Source organism: Numida meleagris, chromosome 5 (genome assembly GCF_002078875.1).
Source record: "Numida meleagris isolate 19003 breed g44 Domestic line chromosome 5, NumMel1.0, whole genome shotgun sequence".
In the NCBI taxonomy this organism is placed as follows: Eukaryota; Metazoa; Chordata; class Aves; order Galliformes; family Numididae; genus Numida; species Numida meleagris.
This window is the reverse complement of record NC_034413.1, coordinates 19,098,659-19,119,845: the sequence shown is the minus strand read 5'-3', so window position 1 is coordinate 19,119,845 and position 21,187 is coordinate 19,098,659. Positions and strand designations below refer to the sequence as shown.

Sequence of the window (21,187 nt, the reverse complement as noted above, 5' to 3'; positions counted from 1 at the left end):
TCTCAGGCCTGGGCGGGGAATTTTGGTTGCCAAAAACACAACAATGAAGAGATCAGAATGAGATTAGCAGCCAGAGAATGGCACTGTGGGGGCATGGGATATAGACCCAAAACCAGCCCCTGACTATACTAGAGTTTATTTCCTAAGTCATGCATAGGTGTCTGAGTAAAACAAACAAAAAGAAAAAAATAAAAGCTGTTGTTATATGAGATCTCAGGAAATGGGCAAACGCCACATTCCAAATGCCAACCAGGAAGAACCTTCACAGACCACTGAGCTCACTCCAGGGAATAAAAGGCTCAGCACCCCTACAGGACTGGGATTCTTGCAAGCTATGAAATCACAACATCAAGGAAAAGCAAGAGGTGATAACAGATGAAACAGGTGACTGTGTATTGTAACTTACCAGAGCAAAACACCAAAGACCACACGTTTAGGGGAGAAATCAAGCAAGTTGGCCACCTAAGACACCAGCATTGTACCAAGCACATGCCGAGCTAAGATACAATATGAAACATGGTATTTATGTTGCACTAGTAAGGGGCAAGCCACAAGAAAAGTACTTTTTCCCTTTCCCTTCCCAACAACAACAAAAATCCATAAAGGGAGACCAACAGATTCTTCTTCCTTCCCTCCCTTTTCCCTTTAAAATGAAACCGTACAAAAACCCCTCAGAGGGAGATACTACGCATAGAAAATTACAGCAACACCACAAGCAGGTAGAGTAGAAACCACTCACCCTGACAGCAGAGCGCAGCCCTTCCTGTTGAAGAATCGAGCCACCACCCTGGACTGACTCCACCACAACTATTTAGGGGTTAAAAATATGCAAAATGAAGCGCTCCACCCCCGGCAGCAAAACGTTACTAGAGCAATGCATGTGACAAAGATGCTTCCGGATAAGCCTCACCACTGGCAAAAACAGTTCAAAGAAGTGCATAAACAAAACAAAAAGGAGAGCTCAAAGCACAGGAGATGTTTCACCTAGGTTTGCCCACAAGCCAAAACATCAACATCTGCCAGGGAGAAGACACCAAGCAGCTGTCGGGGTCACTTCTTAAGTTTAAGAACTGTAACTTTGTAACACAATGGAAAGCACAGCAACAATAGCAAAGTAGCAAGGTCCAAGGCTACAGCAAGTAAGGATTTGCTCAAAGGCAACAGCTGCGGGCACAAAAATAAAGGAAAGAAGCTGCTTACCTTCAGAAAGCTTCAGGTAAGCAGGGATCTCCAGCAAGATTCCCTTACCTCCCCTGCCAACCCCTAAATGAGGTCTGGGAAGGGGTGGATCCTGGCTCTATACCTTCTGTCACTGGGGGGCACTGCATGCACCTGAGCTCCCCTGGGCTGGCCCTGCCGCCCCACCAGGCGCTCAATCACTGATTCAAGCCCTGACTTAGCATTTCCTCTACAAGAACACATTGTTTCTACATTTGGACAAGTTTACCACCTGTACTGCAGTGAATTCTAGGCACCTGTTTACAGATCCTATTTCAGCACCAAGCAACTGCCCGGCATTCTACCCAGCAACCCCTAAAGCCTTTGAAAACTGAGGTATCTGTAGGTATTTCAACATCCGTCTAGGCTGCCCACCGCCCTCTGTGGCAGAACCGTTCCCTAACCCTCCCCTGACACAGCTCCATGCCGTTCCCTCGGGCCCTGTCGCTGCCACCAGAGAGCAGAGCTCAGCGCTGCCCCTCTGCTCCCTGTGAGGAGATGCAGCCGCCATGATGGCTCCCCTCAGCTCCTCTGCTCTGGGCTGAACAAACCCAGGGACCTCAGCTGCTCTTCATATACGTTGCCCTCCAGACCCTTCACCATCTTGCCTGGACTTACCTGGACTTCAGTAAGGCCTACCTGGACTTCAGTTAGGCTCAGTGCTGGGGTCTCTTCTATTCAACATCTTTATCAATGATCTTGATGAGGGGATTGAGTGCACCCTCAGTAAGTCTGCAGAGGACACCAAGTTGGGAGGGAGTGTTGGTCTGCCAGAGGGTAGAAAGGCTCCACAGAGGGACCTGGATAGACTGGATCAATGGGCCAAGGTACACCATATGAGTTTCAACAGGGCCAAGTGTTGGGTCCTGCACTTTGGTCACAACAACCCCACACAACCCTACAGGCTTGGGGAGGAGTGGCTGGAAGGCTGCCTGACGGAAAGGGACCTTGGTGTGCCGATGGACAGTCAGCTGAATATGAGCCAGCAGTGTGCCCAGGTGGCCAAGAAGGCCAATGGCATCCTGGCTTGGATCAGGAATGGTGTGGTGAGCAGGACTACGGAAGTCATCCTGCCCCTGTAATCGGCACTGGTGAGGCCTCACCTCGAGTACTGTGTTCAGTTTTGGGCGCCTCAGTACAGAAAGGACATAGAGGTGCTGGAGCAGGTCCAAAGAAGGGCAACAAGGCTTGTGAAGGGCTTGGAGAATATGCCCTGCGAGGAGTGACTAAAGGAACTGGGGCTGTTTAGTCTGGGGAAGAGGAGACTGAGGGGAGACCTCATTGCTCTCTTCAAATACCTGAAAGGTGATTGCAGTGAGAGCGGGGCTGGTCTCTTCTCAGTGGTGACAGGTGACAGAACAAGGGGAAATGGCCTCAAGTTGCCCCAGGGGAGGTTTGGGCTGGATATCAGGAAAAACTTCTTTGCAGAAAGGGTTGTTAAGCACTGGAACAAGCTCCCCAGGGAGGTGGTTGAGTCACCATCCCTGAAGGTGTTTAAAAATCGTTTGGATGTGGTGCTCGGGGACATGATTTAGCGGTGGGTTGTTAGAGTAGTATGGTTAGCTTGCAGTTGGACTTGATGATATTGAAGGTCCTTTCCAACCTGAGCAATTCTATGATTCTATGATCTTCGTAGCCATTCTTTGGACGCTCTCTAATAGCTTTATGTCCTTCTCATGTTGTGGCACCCAGACCTGCATCCAGTGCTGGAGGTGAGGCATAACTGTCAGCAACATACCCATGAATGAATGCTTTACTGTACAAACATTCCCCCATGGAACATCAAATCAGTGTTGCCATTGTAGCAGTGATTCACACCCTACGATGGCCTTCCTTTGGATGGTTCTTTCCAATGCTCCAAAATCTGTTTCAGTGTCAGTCAGCCCTAATAGCACCCATCCCAGAGTTCTTCTTTTACTGCATTTGTGAATCCCGGTGCCATAAACTCTCCCATTCTTGTCTTCCAGTGTTACTGCCCCACAGCTGAACTCAGCCACCCAAACATCCACAACAAACACCACTGCAGTTTCAGCAGCTATCACCTTGGTCTATTCCATAACACTTGGTACATATAGAGTCAGTGCTCTTTATATTCAAAGCCATTTCATAGTTTCAGCCACACACACCACAGTGAGCACAAAGGGCTGTGCAGCAACACAATCCACCCAGTGTACTGAACTCCACAACTTCAGAGGCTGTCACAGCTCCAGGTAGAGGCATCAGTTTTGGGTGCACTTTCTCCCAATACGAAACTCCTCTCAGGATTCAAAAGCCACAGCAGTCACACTGTTCTGCTTTCTTCAACAAGGTCTCATGTCCCTCTAATTACTAATCACTGCACCAGAAGTGAGCAATCAGAAGAGCAATGAAGGATCAAATGCTATTACATCCATTCATCTTATTTATGCAGTAGGTGCCTGTGAGAAGTTGGTCTTTATCAATGTACATCCTGTAATGTTTGGTTCTGTTTCACTTCAAGCACTTAACTACATGTGGGTGAGGACGTGCTTGCCACTCACCAAGCAAGCCAGATGCACCCCTCACTTGCTCAAACATAAATTACAAAAGCCTGCTCAAGAACATGCATCTGTTTCACGTATGGCTCTTACAGCTAATTTAAACAGTTTCCATATGTTGCCCAAAAACTGTGACCGAATGCCGCTTACACATAAATGGGGAGATTGTCTGGATTCCACAGAGAAAGGTTTCATCGTGCAGCTCTGAGCAACAGCTCCTTCATTCCTAGGTCTGCCTGGGCTCCCCCCGTGCTCTATCTTGGAATGCTCCTGGCTGGTCTAAATGCTGCCTCCTGCCGGGATCCCACCCCTGCAGCAACACGCTTACAGGCTCACAGATAGAAGACCTTGGAAAAGACCTGCAATGAACACCTCAGCATGTGAAGGTCTGCCAAGTCGCACAGTGCAACCACTCCCTGTTTCTGGTTCCACAAAAGTCAGTTACTCTTAGGACAGGCATGACTTTTGCCCAGATGTCATTCAGACATTACCACAGATACTGGGCTGTAGCTGTTAGAACTCCCTGATGCACAAATGAAGCTCTGGTACCCTATGTGTGTTAGAAATTTATGCTTCAATATTTTGCTGCACATCTGAAATTACCATCTCACTTGTATTGCATCCATTGTGGCTTCCCACTCTGCTCCATTCTAACAACAGGGTATTCAAGCTAGACCACATTCAGACTAACAGTCTGTAGTCAGGTGGATCAGAAGACCGAGCAGGTAGGTAAGGACTTCACTCAGGGTTGCTGCTCATCTAGAAGTAGATCTGGTCAGGGAAGCAGACAATAAATATCTCCATTTGGAAATGCAGGGGAGGCTATCAGAAGAATTTAAAAATTGAAAAGGGAAAAGTGCATAGATGACAGTATATTGCTTGTTAATAATGGCATGTTACATGCACTCTAAGAAAAGTTCTTTGCAGAATCTGCATCCACTGGAATAGGCGCCACACTGTAAAGTGTGTCACATTTCTCTAGACAAAGCTTGCTGAATCAGGCATCAAATACACATCCTGAAGTGTCATCCAAAGATACGTTTCTTAGGATGTCCTGAAGAAGCAAAGCATTTTTTCCCACAGAATTCCAAGAAGAGCTGGATGTCCCAGCTCTGCAGCTCAGTGCTCCATAAACAAGATGCACCATCTGCTCTTGGCTGGCACGCAGGTACTACAGGCACATTCCCTCTCAAGGCTGAAGGGTGTCAAGTCTTGGTCACTTCAAAAGGGAGTCATGCTACAGAAGACCAAGCAAGCTCAGTTCATTTGCGCACTGTGCTTTTTCCCACTCCCAAGGCAAGGAGATTCACCAAAACTATCCTACTCCTACACCTAGTGGCCATCCTGAAACATCTCCTCTCTTTTAGGGGGAAACTGTCAGGGATGAGACAGTTAACTGAAAGTCCCCTTCAAATCTGACATAGGTTGAAGCACATCAAAAATTACTCATGCAATTGATTCACATGCTTTCCGTAATTCATAAATTCCTTTGCATAAAGGGCAGTCATCAAATTTGCACATAACTGATCCAGACAGCTGCAGATCTCCATAGGCACTAAATGCCCGGAGGCAGAAACCACTCCTCGTGTAATCCTGTTAAGCAGCTGAAATGAAAGAAAAAGCTGTGTGATTCAGCGTGCTATAGGCAGACATCTCTCCTCTCTCCACTAGTAACAGGGTCCTGTTCAGTGCAGCCTCCTGCCTTGGGCCCAAGTTATAGGAGATATTTCTTATCTTCATCTCTCCAGGAAGTCTGGGGTACATGAAGTTGCAACGGCCACCCTCAGAAAGTGCTAGGAACATACTCAGGCTATAACATTATGGTCTGTCTTATCCAGTAAACTTTTGAGGATATTACTGAAGAACACACAAGTCTTTCCAGGAATGGAAATCAGTGCACTGAAGATTTTCTACAGAAGGAAAATCAACTCACGGCCATTTGAAAAGACAAGGTAGAACTCATAAAAAATATAATTATTCACAGACCAAGATCAAAAGTAGAATCAAAGGCTCTGAAGACAGAAGGATCTCAGAAGGAAACGACCATTTGAAGGCCCTTCATGATAAATCACATAGTATCATATCACAACAGATGTCAAGAACCAGCATAAAACCATAGAATTAAGTAATTTGAAGGAGCTGTTGTTATTCCCTCATATCCTTGGAAATGGTAGAAAGAGAGGCCAGACTAACATAGCTCTCCCTCCTTATGCAGTGAAACTTTCTAAAGCCATCCAGCACAAAATAACATTAAACATAGCTTGTGCTTCATGCATATGCAAATATGATCTACCTTCCACACCTCCAATAAACTGGTAACACACTCTTGTTAGAGCTTTCCAGTCCTGTTTGATCGCTAACAAAATATTCTATAACTTCATGGAAATTGGAGGATCTCTTAGTGACAATTAGCTACAGCCATGACAGCCAGTGACAAGTGATCACGACAAGGCAAGCACAAGCAAAACAAAAATACCATTTCACTATGAATGCAGCCTGCAGAACTGTTGGTTACCTCCCTAAAGCAGCTGTTTTTTCTCCCTTTCCTCTTTACCAGTCACTTGGTTCTGTGGCCACTCCTGCACTACCACAAGCACTCACAAAACTGGGAAGAAACATCAGTCAAAGAATCAGTCTGTGTGGAAACCAACTCGGTAAAAAACTTTCTTCTCAACCAGATCAGACTCTGATTGCACTCTCTCCCCAAAGCTCAGTTAATACAGGGAGAAGGAAGGCGGAAGGTGGGAGGAAAGACTGTCTTCCTCAGCAGCAGCCAAGACTTGCACCACAATAAAGTGGCCACAACCGCAGCATAACTGGACACAGCTGACTTACAGAGCAGCTGCTGAGCCCTCCCTCGCCAGAGGATGGCCTCCTACTGCAGCATGCCCACCCACCCCTTTCCAGCCTTGACTCCTAAACACCCAAAGTCACTCACGCTAGGCCTTCACAAACATTCACAAGGTTACACAAAATACACAGCCTCAAGGAGGCACTGCTTCTGCTGGCCATCCCTCTCTGAAAAACCCCAGCTGAGCCCTGTACATTAGCCCTGCACTTTCTGTGTCAGAGCTCAGCTTCCTCCTTTGCGGTAGCAAGGACTTAGCACTTTCACAAGTAATCTATATGCTCCCATGTCAAGCACCCAGAAAATCACGAAGGTATTAAGAATCTTTGAAAAGACTGGTGCCACAGCTCACTTATGAGCATGTAGGAACACTGATGCAGAGCATCAGTATGCACTCTGCCATGATGCCACTCAGCTGTCTAAAAGACAGAGGCTTTTTCATCCTTGCTCACTGTGCACCTCCCTGGTTTCGCAAGAGAAGAGAAAGGATTGCTGTCATCATCCGTCTGCTTCACCCCAGAGCTGGATCTATTCCAGTAGCAGCGTAATGCAGTCGTATAATTAGTGACTATCACTACACATAAGCAGGGCTGGATTGAATGTGCAAAAGCAACTTCAATTTTGACATTTCCCAGCCTTAATGAATTGTCTTTACAATGAAAACAACTTATTCCCCTGACAAGATGTTTGTGCCCTCTGGATAGCAAATAGTCTTGTGTCAGGAGTGTGGCTGTCTTTGAAGTGGGAGGCTGCAGTTTTACAAAAGCAGAGGGCAAAGGGGAGAGGAGACAGAGCTGCTATGAGACAGTTGCCAGAGTTTAACACTGCCAGTAAGGTCTCTTTGCATTAGCCTTGTTTTGAGGCAGAAAAGCCATTTTTTGGCTCAGAATCCAAAAAAAATTCCCAGCCCTAGGCAGGCCAGTATCAGGAAGAACTCCAGCCCAAAAAAATGCAAACTGGTTCCAGTTTCCTATAGCTGTGAGACTTTGTCAGAGGCACTCCTGGGTATCTACAGAAGGCAGGGTCACCAGTCCCACTGGAAAAAGAAAAAAAAAAAGGTAACAAAAGGGGTGAGGTTCATTTATTGCAGAAGGACATTTTCATTGTGCTTGATCAGAAAAGATGTAGCTCCCAGGCATTTGCTCCAGCAGCGGCTGGTCTGCATTAAATCAAAGAATCATTAAAGTTGGAAGGGACCTTTAAAAGTCATCTGGTTCAACTCTCCTGCAATGAACAGGGACACCTACAGCTCGATCACGTTGCTCAGAGCCCCATCCACCCTGGCCTTGAATGTCTCCAGGGATGGGGTATCCACCACTTCTCTGAGCAACCTGTGCCACTGCTTCACTACCTTCATCATAAGAAACTTTTTCTTATATTCAGTATAAATCTCCCCTCTTTTCATTTGAAACCATTTCCCCTTGTCCTATCACATAGACTCTGCTAAAAAGTATTTCCTCTTCTTTCTTACAGCCCCTCACATAGCCTCCAGAGGGCCCCTCCAGCCTCAGTCAGTCTATGGCTCTGTCTTTCTGCAAATGCTCCTTTGGTTGTGCAGCAGTGGTGCACTCAGCACCCTATGCCCACATTCCCCCACAGAGTTCTGTACAAACACTCACAGACATAGCGTTTGCCCACACAATCAATTTATTGACAACTGTACACAGGCTGAAGATCCCAGAGGTAATAATTCTCTTCAAGATTTTGAGCGGTCACTGCCTGCATGTTAACAACATAATCTTCAGTTGCAAGAAGTCAGTTTCCCCAAAATGTGGCTTAGTAATGAAGAAAAGGTGTGGAAGCAATATCCAATGCCTGTGGAGATGTGGCACTGAGAGACATGGTTTAGTGGGCATGGTGGTGAAAATTTGACAGTTGGACTAGAAGATCTTAGTGGTCTTTTCCAATTTTAACGATTCTATGATTTCTGGCTCAGGGATCATAGAACCTACAAGAGTTATGAAAACTTTTTGGAGAACATACCACCCTCTCATTACCCTGCTTTTCCGTACTTTCCTTGGCATTTGCTGCTGGCTCAATGGAAACAGGCTGTTGAGTTTGTTTGGAGGCAGATCAGTTGTCTTAAAATACTCACACAATTTCTAAGGGATTATTGCAGCTTTAGCAAAGCTTCAAACACAAAGGAGCAAATTTATAAAAAAAATTTTAAAATATTTTCCAAGTGCTTATCCATATCTTTAGGTTCCCAACTAAGTTTAGAATTCTGGTCTGAATTGCCTTTGATGGAAAAGGAAAATTTTTATAGAGCAACTTTTACAAAAAAAATAGGATTTAATCATCTGAGAACAACCAACAGTAGAACATAGAATATGTTGGGCATTGAATGGCAGAGCAAGGTTTGTAAGCAAAGAAGGAATAATGCAGTTACCAGCTGGGAAACTACTGAACATAAAGAACCACAGATTATTCTTTATGGCAGGAAAGCTTCTCCTGTTGCCCCCATCACTAGTAGTAAGAAGCTGGCTTTATTCTGACCCAGCTCAGAGAGTGACAATAACAGGCTGAATTACTCTTGCCAAACTCCACAGCAGCACAAATGGTTTCAGAAACGAAGGAGGTGTTCAGAAGAGTTTGCTCTGCAAGGCCCAACTTCCAGGCAGTGACAGGACAAGAGAGAAAATGCAAGACTGAAATCACCCCCAGACACATTCAGCTTGTTCAAAGCTTCCAGCAGGGGGATTTAGCCAAAGCTTAAAGCAGTTCTCTGCGACTCTTTGTCAGAGGAGTGTAGGTACAAACAAACAGGAGCTGGGACAAAGGGAGTCAACACACATTTTATTAGTAAAAAGTTAATCGGCTTAAAGTGTGCAACTAAATAAGCAAAGCTTACATTAAAGTGACCCAGCAAGAAAAAGATGCCATGGAAATAAAGTTATAGGAAATACAATATAGTCTCTATGTTCTTTTGTAATCCAATGTAATAAATATTCATGACTCCGGGTTAATGGGGTACCCAGCCCGCAGCCATCACAATAGTTTTTTGTTTATTCTCAAGACCATGAACTTTGGAACCATGAACCTGAATTTCAGGACTTTGCATTCATGTACGTTAGCAAAACGTGGGGTAAAGCAGGGGACTGGAGACAAAGCCAGAACCTTGGCTTGTGACAGTGTAAAGGAGGTTGCTGGCAGGTTTTTCATAATGAGTAACAAGGAGCTTAGAACACACCGGACTTCTGGTTTGTATGTCACACTCTCTTCATCATCAGTAGCGGAGGAATGAGAGAAGTGGCACCATGTGCAACACAGCCCCATCATTCTCCTCCAGTCTTTCCAAGACAGGGCTGATTCCAGAGTTTCTCCCTCCAGTGGAAGAAGTATCCTCAGGTCAGCCCTCAAGGAAGTAGTGGTTGCCTGCACCACACAGCAGCATCACAGGGCAGAGAGGTCCATTTCTAATGCACAAAAGACATGTACGCACCAAAAACACAATCCCTTTAGCCTCTGTATTGATTGAAAGGGCATTCTGCACCCTGCAGGGACTGGTGACCAAGCCCCAACCAAGCTTTTACACTGGATAGCGAATATCCTTTCAAAGCCTCCCTAGCCATTAGTTGCAAGTTTGATGATACCTTCTGCTGATACTAACACCCCCAGCTTAACCAGTTTTGCAATGACAGCTTCCAATTCCGCTTTCTCCTCCAAAGACAGCCCTTTTCCACAGGCACACATAGGCATTCTATCACTTAATTCAGCTGTAATCTTCCTATTCTACACACAGACAGAAGACCCAAAAGGCTAGGAATTATTCTGGGCCAGGAGAAAGCCTGCAAGTCCCTAGTGCATTCTGGACAAGTTCTACCCAAGGCAGGGATTCTGGGTGAGCAGCACATATTTCAGAATGGATGGAAGAAAACACACAAAAGATAGAAATGTTCTTTCACAGGCTACTTGCAACTTGTCAGACTCTCACATAAAATTCAGAAATACCAGTCACACGGCAGTCTGGGGACTTTTATTCAAAAGACTAAGACTGATAAATTAATAGGAACTGCTCTTCATGCATCTTCCTTTAGGCCAGCCTGGTTGGCAAACCTTGCCATAGTGAGTGCTCTTTCTCCCTTCGGACAGAGGTCCCCATTCTGATCCACTGAACCTGAATAGCACTAGGGGAAGGCAACATGAAGGCCAACCATTTCTTCAGAACATTGCTTCTTGTAACTGTGAAAGCTAAAAAATTAGGAGAAGTGCAAGTGTACTTTTGGAAGGGAAACTATTTCTCCAAATAGTTACTGCAAAGATTCAGCCCAAAAATCAGAGATGTAGCTGTGATGTATGCAGGCTCAGCAAAAGCATCAGGACTCAGCAGTCAACACTGCCTATGACAAAAAGAGCAGCCATGCTTGATGGTTTTAAGGTCTCTATTTCACACACAGTTGCAAACTCTGCAGCAAACACATCATACCTTTTCCAAGAGATTAATAATTGTACAATGTGAAAAGAGAGCAAAAGAATAGCAAATGCTCTTCGGTGTCAAGAAAAAAGGAGGACAGCCAGGAGGTCTTAGTCCTAATGTCAGTATCCTATTACTAAACAACAGTTTACCTTAACAACAAAGCTTTCCAAGAAAAGGCGGAGCCTTGGGAACATTGGCAATGGCCTTAGGAGATCCCAGGCTAAGAAACAGAAAAAGAAGGAAAAAAAAGACACCAAAACACCAGCATATCACATATCACCTTCTTACTGAAGCATGACAAAGAAGAGAATATATTGCAGAAGAGGCCAAAGAGGGGAAAAACAGAAATCAATAGGATCTAACAGAGCGTGACGGAAAATCACTTCCCCCATAAAAAGAGGTTACTTGCCAGGTTAATGAATCTTTTCTGTTCTGTACTTAGACACCCAGGAAATGGAAAGGGTCATAGGAGCAGTGTGGGTGGGAATGCAATCCCTAGAACATGCTTTCAAGAACAATCAAAGGTTAGAGATTAAATCCAAGCAGTGTTCAAGTGCACAACACATCAGCAGCTTAATATACAAGGGCCAGCTGCAGCTCTGAGTGTCACTGAGCAAAACACACTTCCAATATCAACATCAGCGCAAACAACAGGCTTCTCTTCCACTGCAAAAGCAACCCCAGAGGGTAAGTACCAAGAACTGGAGCACCTGTGCCTTTCCAGGTCAGTAGCATCAGCAGGTAAAAAACAAACTGGACTGTAGGACTCTAATCAGAGTAACTGCAACAGCACTATGAAAAACAGCCCATACCTGAACTCACACTGTACAAATAACTCAGAAAGTTCTTGGCCCAGCAGCCAAAACTTCTTAAAGTTCACTTTTAGTGAAAGAGATCTGCATTTCTCTTGTCAAGAGTACACCAGCAGCAGATAAACCAACACAGAAGTACATGGACAATGGCAGAGTACAAACCTGATGGCCACAGAAATCTAAATTAGGCCTCTAAAGTATCAAATACCTTGATACTGCAAAGCAAGGTGCATCTAACTTTGAGATGCGATTTCTACTGCTGGGAGCCCTACTAACAGGCTTCAAGAAATTACTAAAGAACTTCGCTGTTTTATCACTCCTCTGTCCTCATCTAGCTTGAGGTAACTATAACAGCCACCCAAGGAATAGTCCTACTTAGGCCCAAAACACTCAATAAGGGAAACGTAGGTCCACGATTTCCAGCCATTTCAAGATCCCCTCACTCATAGGTCGCTATATTATGTTCCCCCACTGCCTACCAGCTTCTTGGCCTGGCAGAATCATTTACCAACTGCTGCTTCTCAGTCTGGGGTTTCTCAAGTCCAGCAAAGCTCAAATTTATTTGCCCTGCAGCAACCCAGGCTTCTTCTGCAGCCTCATTTTCTACGCTCTACCCAACTTCTATAACAGACACAGGCAATGTACCCCAAAGTCCCCTTTGTTACATATATTTGGTGCAGTCTCAGAATAGGCACAGAGCTCCAGAGCTGCACATAATTCAAGTCTCCCTTCATGCACAAGAAGCTCCATTACAAGCCCCATAGCAGACTTGATTCTGTCATTTCTGCAAGAGGGAGCTTTGACTTGGCAAATCTAGTGCATCTATTTTTATACCTGGGGAAATTTAAAGCAAAACCAATCAACAAATGTCTTCACCACATAGCACCCTGCCAAGACGCACGCCGCAGCAGGCAGCCCTCTCCTTCCACAGCAGACACGTGCCACTAGAGCAGGGATCATCTCCTCCATTATGTCTAGCCAATGCTAGTGGAAGGCAGGGTACAGTTCATACATAAATCTCTCTTCTCCAAATTCTATTCTCTGAAAAGAGCAAACCCTCAGCACTTCTGACCTGAAATCCTGAAATTCAGCATGCAAAATAGTAAACAAAACAGCAAACTTTGGCAAAGTTCAAAGCAAATGAAAACACTGACGACTAGGCAATGCTATTTTTGCAGGCAATGCTATCTAAATTCAAAGTTGTGCTAATGAGACATGGAAGACTGGCAACACCCACAGCTATGACACGAGAACCGGAGAAAGGTAATTCTCAGTATTGTCCAGGACTGTATCAATCTGCTTATAACAAGTAGGCAAAGGGACTCCGCATTACTCCACAACTAATTCTGAACAAATTGAGATAAAATACTAAGTTTGCTTGAACATCTAACACTGGGATGGTTTGCTCTCAAAATTGTTTGGGGTTTGTGAACTGGGAGGTGAAACAGGTGCTGTTTTGCATGGGTGCTAGTATTTACATGAATACAAAATGACTTGAGAGGTCATGAATTTTTGTCTGGGTCTAAAGCTGAACTGATTCATGAACCAGCAGCAGCTGCCCTTCTCCGACAATTTGTATTGGCCAAACCAGAGGGTGATTTACCATTGGCTGGTGTTTAGAGTGGATTTCCTTCTCAACACACAGTTAACAGTTTCTCTTCATTCCAAGCTGGGCTGACACAAACTGGCTGAGAAGGAGCAATCAGACATTGACAGTTGTTTAATCAAAGGCTTCTTTGCACATTTAAGCAGTTTCTATTGACTGGAACCTTCCTGTTCAGGAAGCGCTAGTGAGGATCTGAACATCAAAGAATACATACCCGTTGAGATCAGCATTTTCGAGACACTCAGCTATAACAAAGGGTATAAAAAGCACAAGTCCTAAGTATCTGAATCAAAACAATAACAGTTTCTAATCAATCATCCGTCCTTTCTGAGCAGTGTAAGCACATTTCAGCACTAGGTGAAAGCAGTTTTGTTGCAGGTTCGTATCTGCAATATTCACGATCAAGGACAGGGTGGCCATTCACTGTCAGAAGTGCCTCCTTTCTTCCAAAGTTGCCTGTCTCTGAAAAGAGCATACAAACAAGCTTCTCATCTGGTCAGTGTTCTCACCAGTCCCAGCACCATTATTTGGTACAAACAGGTCTGGACTCAGATTCACAGGAGCCAGGCCTATCATTTCCCTCTGGTCTCCTGGGGGAAAAGAGATTGGTAAAGCAACCCACATACTACAGCAAATGGCCTTTTCCACAGAACCAGTTCATTATAAGAGCAACACAGCATGTAAACACACAATACAGTACAGGGCTACTGTTCAGACTACTGAGGATGTAAGAACCTACAGACAACTGGGAGAATGTCATGAGCTAATGCTGGGACAGGAGAGAAGAGAAAGAGCACCCCACACAGACTGAGGGAGCAAGCATCTCAGAACACATGAGACAATGAGACAGGAGAGAAAGATTTGAGCAACTACTTCTGGCAGGAACCAAAGAGAGCTTCAGGAGAAGGGAGATGGGGGAACACCAGAAACGAACCTGCAGGAAACACAGTGAAGCAGACAGAGAGCACATGGGTGTCTGCAGCTAAGGCAAAACGGAGAGGGGGGTAAAAGGAAAATGGACGTATTAGAGGAAGGGCTCTAGAAGATTTAACACATAAGCACATTGCACCTGCAATTTCACAAGCAGAAATGCGTCAGTCTGAACAGACTACAGGGGGTATTTGTAATTATAAGATTCTCCCTCATTTAGACTGGGGCAGCAGCTGCTTACCTGGGAAATACTCATGGACACAGTTTCAGCAGTGAGAAAGAAGTGGCTTATTGAAAAGATGCAGCTAGCTCTAGGGTGAGCCATTCAGCAAGGCATAAACACTACACAGGAGGTTAGGACAGGAGGAGAATGAAAACTAGCAGTACTGTGAGGGTAAAATACAATTTTACAAGTGGGAATTACCTTAAACCAAAGCTCTGCTTTATGGACTTTTGAAGCCTGAAGGATATGCAGCATAGCTTTCTAAATTCCTTTGGCTGGGGCTCTTTGACTTACTAATCTTATGCTACAGAACACCTGAGGAATGAGCTATCCTCTCTGATCAAGCCTGCACAGGTTATGGTCAAGGGCACACACCTGTGAACTGCACTAAGACTGTAAACCTCAATAAAAGCTCTAAAAGTTCTTTACAAAGAAGTGTCCATGACAACCAAAACACTTCTTCCCCACTCTACCAGCCTTCTTTCTGGAAATACAACTCCCACATACAAAGTTTGCCCATCCCTTGTCCTGCCCATTGCTAAATATTGAGTTGTATGTATAGCATTGAGAGTTAAATCTCATGCAGGACAAGTAGATTCAACACATCCCAAGAAGTGTCAAAGATCAAGCATGGTTTTTTGGACACCAAGGAGACAGCTAAATGTTGGAAAGCCTCCAGACACAGATTTTAAGTGTTTCTGTGCCCAGCAATCATAAGATTTTGCTCTCAAGTTCACCACACCAATGGATTCTGGACCTGGAAATTTCAATCAAGAAAATGATTTGTGGTTAATTTTACTTTAAGCCGTAACCATCAGTTTGTGTTTGGCGAGGATTATAACGAAAGTCACTTTTTATCTTCCCTTTAAGGCAGAAGTTTCTACTGCAGCTCTACTCCACTGCAAAAAATAGCCTTCCCAACAGCAAACGGCAACATCTCTGAATGCACATAAAGACAGTGTCCCCAGTAGTCTTCACCCACCTGTTTTCCCTTTAATTGCTGTCACCTCCCCAAAGCAGGTAAATTAATAGTCTGTTCTCTCATTCTTTCGCAGACCACCCAAAAAGACTCAGTCAACATCCTCCTTGGGGATTTAACCCTTGCTATGACCTACTGGCGAAAAAAATGTAAGGGGAACGATTGCTTGAAAGAGTTAGTCGCTTTGTCTGTAAACATTCGTAACAGCGACGAGGAACCCACAGGTTGGGTTATATCCCAGACTCTTACCTCAAAGCACATGTTTAAGTATGGGTGTCAAAAAATGGAAGAGGGGAACTATTTTTTTAGAAGTCCATATAGCTTCCCATAGCTTCAGGAGACCAGTATTCAGCTCCCAGTACTGACGCCATCATATTGGCCGCCCTCGGCTAAGTCAGCATCTCCCACCACCATCTTCTATGACTCAGAGCCGGAGACACTGATAGCTGCACTACAGCCCCATGGTTGCTCACCTGGACTTTCCACACCAGCTCAGAGGCTTCAAAGCTTTATAGAAAAATCAGTAAGACACAAATGAGATTCCTCCACAGGAACCTGCAATTGCTAAGCAAAGGGCAGGTTAGATAATGCTTTGCCAGTACTCACACCATTGCCCCCCCAAAAAAGGACATCTTGCAAGAATGCAAGAAAGCCCTGATCAAGAGTCAGGCTTATTCTCATGTCTGTCACTGCAGGCCCTCCCAGGGTGAGTGGGCTGGATTCACTGGGTAGCCTGCAAAGAGCTTTCAAGTTTCCCTGCTAATGTGATGGATCTGTGCTCTGATGGAGAAAACTCAAAGCCCAAGCAATATTCATGAAAACTGGACTTCACAGATTCTCCCCTCCTCCTTCCCATTTGATTAGCCCCCCAGGGCTTTCGGTTCCTAACAGCAAGTTCCTCAGCTTCCCAAAGAAATGTCTGCATGTGACTTCTGAGTTTTATACCACAACTCAAGTGAAATTCACTGCCTCCAGGACAAAAGGCGCTGTGCCTTTACAGAGGGAGAGCTAGGAGGAACAGAACAAAAGCAAAGCACAATTTGCATCTCCCTGTGGGAAGTTCACTTTGAACAGCACTCAGTCAAGGCTTAAGACCTCTGTTGTGGGACATTTAGAATCTGTTGGATCAAACCAGCAGGAAGAGATACACACAGTGCCTACCTACGACTGGGCAAACTGCATTCACCCTTGAACGAGCAACAGCTCGGCAGGAAGAGTTGCTCTATCACTGCCAGATTTGTTTTCTAACAGCTTTTCAAGTAATAAAGAAACAGAGGAGATAAGACTACTGCTAAACTCTCCAGCAGTCCCTTCACATTTTTGGCCCTCCTGAGCTCACATCCCCAGCACTTTGCAAAATCCTCAGGGATTAACTCAGTTTTCTGGTGCTATCTTCCTGTTTTGCAGCCACTCTATGCCAGGCTTGGTTTGCTCAGCTCAGCTCAGAGGAGACCTCATAGTGGCTGCAGCTCCCCACGGGGAGCGGAGGGGCAGCGCTGAGCTCTACTCTCTGGTGGCAGCGACAGGGCCCGAGGGAACGGCATGGAGCTGTGTCAGGGGAGGGGCAGGTCGGGGTTAGGGAAAGGTTCTGCACCAGACGGTGGTGGGCATGGAACAGGCTGCCCAGGGCAATGGGCCCAGCCCTGCATGCTGGAGATCAAGCTGTGTTTGGATAACGCTCTCAGACATCAGTTTGAATTTGAGGTGGTCCTGTGTGGAACCAGGGTTTGCACTCTATGATCCTTGTGGCTCCCTTCCAACTCAGACAATCTATGAACCCACCTCTCTGCCAGGCAGCTGCACTGAGGCCTGCACCATGGCCTAGGTATCTTTAGCTGTACTCTGTGAGCAGCAGCTCTATCCTAAGCACAGGTCAGGCTTATGACATTTTTCCACCTATAACAGAGCCTGAGAAGGAACCTTTGTACCGTTCCCTTCTAAAAGCTCCAGTGACACGACACAACACTCAGCAAAAACCACCAAGCAGAGTCAGCACTGCCATCTCCCCTGGCAACCCAAACCAACTGTGCAGCCCTGCCTCAGTTCTCCCTTTACCATTCATTCAGACATTTCCTACCCTACCAAAAGGCAAGAAAGCAGCCATAGATTATGAAAAGGAAATAAAGGATGGCTGGAATTAGAGACTAAAAGGCAGTAGAGTTATCATCAGCTGAGTCCCGGTGGCTGGACACGTTTATACCAGTAGCCCAGTAGTTGCAGTGACTTAAGAGGTTACTGCACCGTGCTGCTGTCTGTCTTGCCTTGCTGTGAGAGATTATTACACCCACAGCTAGTGCAACAGAGGGAAACGTGCCAGGTTTTTCACTGAGGGCCTAGTAGATGAACCATCAGCAGTCTGCACTCACCCTCAGGGCATGAGCTGCAGGGTAAGGAATTGGCAAGCTTTCACTTCTTAACCTGCCAGATTTAAATCCATCATGTCCTTTAGGTCACAGCCATCAGCCTGTAGAAGTGAAGTACAGCACTATAGTTTTAACAGCTTCAGAAAACACTGAATTAGAGGAGCTGCCTCTGTCTTTGCAATGGGCTAGAGTCTGCACGTAACCTGCAGCCACAATACCATACACAGGAAGCTGTAACTGCAGTGGCAAGGGGAATACCACCGCAAGTCTCACAGTGCCAGCTCCAAAGACAACCAAAAGCTTGCTCTCATAAAGCATACAGCGTCTGAGCTGTCCTCTTGCCAGTCGTTCTTCTAGACAAATTGTGATGATGTCCCACTAGTGGAGAAACTCAGGCTCAAGGAAGTTAAATAGACTTGACAATGTTACAGCACATCAGGAACAGAGCTTGACAGATTTCCTACATAATCATTAGACAATTGCCCCTATATAGCCCAACATAGAGGACCGACACCATTAGAGGTGTCTTCACCACATCTCATGTACAGAGGTGCAGCTCATTAACTTTGGCTGGACTTCAGTACTTTAGGATGATGTTTACAGCACAGAACCCCTGCTTAGGTCTATTAATGGTCTAATATTGGAAGAGGACGAAGCACATGAATGAACAGCAGAGAGAGGAGGAGGGGTGTTGTCTAACAAGTCCATGCAGTAAAAGTCCTGCCTGCTTTGGTTTCGGGCCAACATCAAAAACTGGATGTGCTCAGTGCATAGAGACAGGCACATGGCAGGTAAGAAATGTCTTGCAGCCTAAGCACCCTGCATTTCAGTTTAGACTGAGACAACCCACACGGAGAGAAGGTGGCTTAGAGAGCCAGAAAGCACAGCGTACCAGGACAGACTGAAAGAGTGATACTGCCTACAGAAAAGTAGACTGGCACACAGGAAACATAAGACAAGCACTGCTCACAGGTGAAAAAGGCTGCAACAAAGCAGAAGTACCATCCACCACACCTGTAAGGACTGGGTGGAAAAGGCAGACTTAAAGTGCAGTTCCTGGAGCCCCAGGTTAGGCAACAGGAAAGCCAAAACTGTGGTGTTCTAGGCTGGCTGAGAGCATCCACCAAAGACTGACGTTTGCCAGCACTGTCACAGACGCCAGCCTGGTCTTGGACTTAAGAAAAGAACTGTGTGATCTTCAGAGTCCTGTCCACTCCTTCCCTTCTGTTGGAAAGACACTAGAAAAGCATTAGAGACTAACACTGAGAAGTCAGAATTGATCCTGACTGAACTGGACTGACAGGAATAATACACACTGGGTTTATATGCCGATGACAAGAGGAGGCGAGGATGTATGATGAAGGGAGGCTTCAGTGCAGGCTCTGTGTACAAGCAGAAGTGAGAGGTGGAAAGCCTGGAAATGAGGGAGCTGCAGGGAAAGGGAAGGGTCTTGCAGCAAAGGCAGGTAATTGACAGGTTGGATTTTTTTCTCTTTTTCCGCCACAGGTTCCCTGAATGGTGTTGGTAAGGTAATTTAACCTTTTAATTAAGGTATCCAGGTCTGAATCACAGCCGTATTGCTAAAACCTAGCTTTTCTGGAAAGAAGGAGAGATGAACTCATTACCAAATAGGAGGCAGACACAAAGTCAGTCAAAGCGTGTATGGGTGGGCTAGGTCTCATAATGAATAAAAACATACACATATCATATCACAAATGGCTTACTGATCAAGGGAATGTTTTCTGCAAACAACAGGCTGCAGATAAAGGAGGACTCCAATTAATTTTGGAATAAAACGCTCCACTTATAACACAGAGTGCATACAAGGCCAGTTAAACAATTTGCAATACAAAATAAAGAGAGGAGCTCTGACAGAGGTTGTCTTGATGGAATTCATCTGTGAGCAGACAGAGCTACAAGCGCCCTGAAAGCAGTCAGGAGACAGCTGGTAACAAGGGCAGCTCTCCTTAAGTGAAAGCTGGGGGACCAAGAACACCACACATGAAGAAAGTCCTTCCTATAGAACCAAGAAAACAAGACTTTGTGCAAAGTTATCTGTAAGAAGAGTACGATTAACAAGATATTGATTACCAATTTCCTAGCAGACAAGCCATTCACGAGATCGAAACATCAGCTGATTGCCAGCACCAAAAGGTAACGATCACATTAAGAGTATAACCCAGTTCTCCAAAGAGAAAATCTGAGTTGATGTTCCCTGCAAACTAAGATACAAGCGATGACAGAAGCCCTTGAAGAAATCGAAACGGTTAAGAAGAGTTAGCACACGCTCAGAAACAACCCAACACCATTAATGCAGGAAGGAAAAAACTCTGAGAAAGCAGCGAAGGCAGCAAGAGGAGCCTTGCCAGAGAGGATAGGTAACTTTGGCACAGGCAGAGAGGCAGGGAGCTCTGGCTGATGTCTGAAGCCGGAGCCGGTGCTGCTTCCACCCGCTCTGATCCTCCGTCCCCTCCCCGTGAGTGGGGGGCGCCAGGAGAGCCCGAGCGGCGGCAGGCAGAGCTGCGGGCAGGGCTGCGGGCTGCGGGCAGAGCCGCGGAGCGCTGGGGCTGTCCTGTCTCATCGGGCACGCACCAGAACTTCGGGAAGAGAGCCGTCCACCGGGGCAAGTTGAAACAGCCGCCAACACGCTGCAAAAATGCACGGAAAACGCTCGTACGGGGAAAAAACGCAAAGCCCTGTTGGGCATTTCCTTAGCGTTTTAGAAAGGCTCTCGTCTGGGAGGAGCGGGTGACAGGTGGGTGAGGGAGGAGATGAGACGAACGTGTCGTCGTTCTCTAAGAAACGCACGCGTGCCCCACGCGCAGGGCCACAACTCGCGGACAGCGGAGCAGCGGCCGGGGGCAGCCCGGGAGGGGTGGCGGGGAGCGGCGGGGCACGGCCGACGGCCGCCGCGACAGCAAGCGGGGTTACCTCCGGTCCGCGCTCGGCTTCGGAGAGCAGCGGGGAGCGGGGGCCCCGCGCGGCGGGCGGCCAGGTGAGCCCGGCGCGGAGCCAGCCGCCAGCCGCCAGCCACCTGCTCGCCGCCCGCACCGACCGCCACCGGCTGCCAAACTTCTCGCGGAGTTGCGGCCCGCCCCCCCTCCTACCGGCTTTGCAGGGGTCGCGGTACTCCATCTGCTCCTCCGCCGTCTCCGGGTCCCCGGCCGCCAGCCCCGGGCCGGGCAGAAGTAGAAGCGACAGCAGCAGGCGGCGGAGCGGGGCGGCCCCGCGGCCCATGGCGGCGGAGCGGGGCGGCACGGCGCGACTGCCCGGGA

The 21,187-nt window shown here is 46.5% G+C and overlaps 1 protein-coding gene across 8 annotated transcripts in view; it reads right to left on the bottom strand.

Annotated features, from left to right (window-relative positions):
* TLL2 (tolloid like 2) overlaps positions 1–21,181 on the bottom strand; it is a 109,310-nt gene extending 88,129 nt beyond the window's left edge. For 6 of the 8 annotated variants that reach the window (XR_002439208.1, XR_002439206.1, XR_002439207.1 and 3 more), the window contains exon 1: positions 21,020–21,181. Coding sequence is in view for 4 of the 8 variants with exons in the window: in XM_021398134.1 (XP_021253809.1) it covers positions 21,020–21,149 (130 nt within the window). In the remaining 4 variants the exon portion in view is untranslated. Of the gene's footprint in view, positions 1–739; positions 808–1,200; positions 1,453–21,019 lie in introns of those variants that run through there. The other 2 variants (XM_021398140.1, XM_021398133.1) reach the window with 2 other exon arrangements.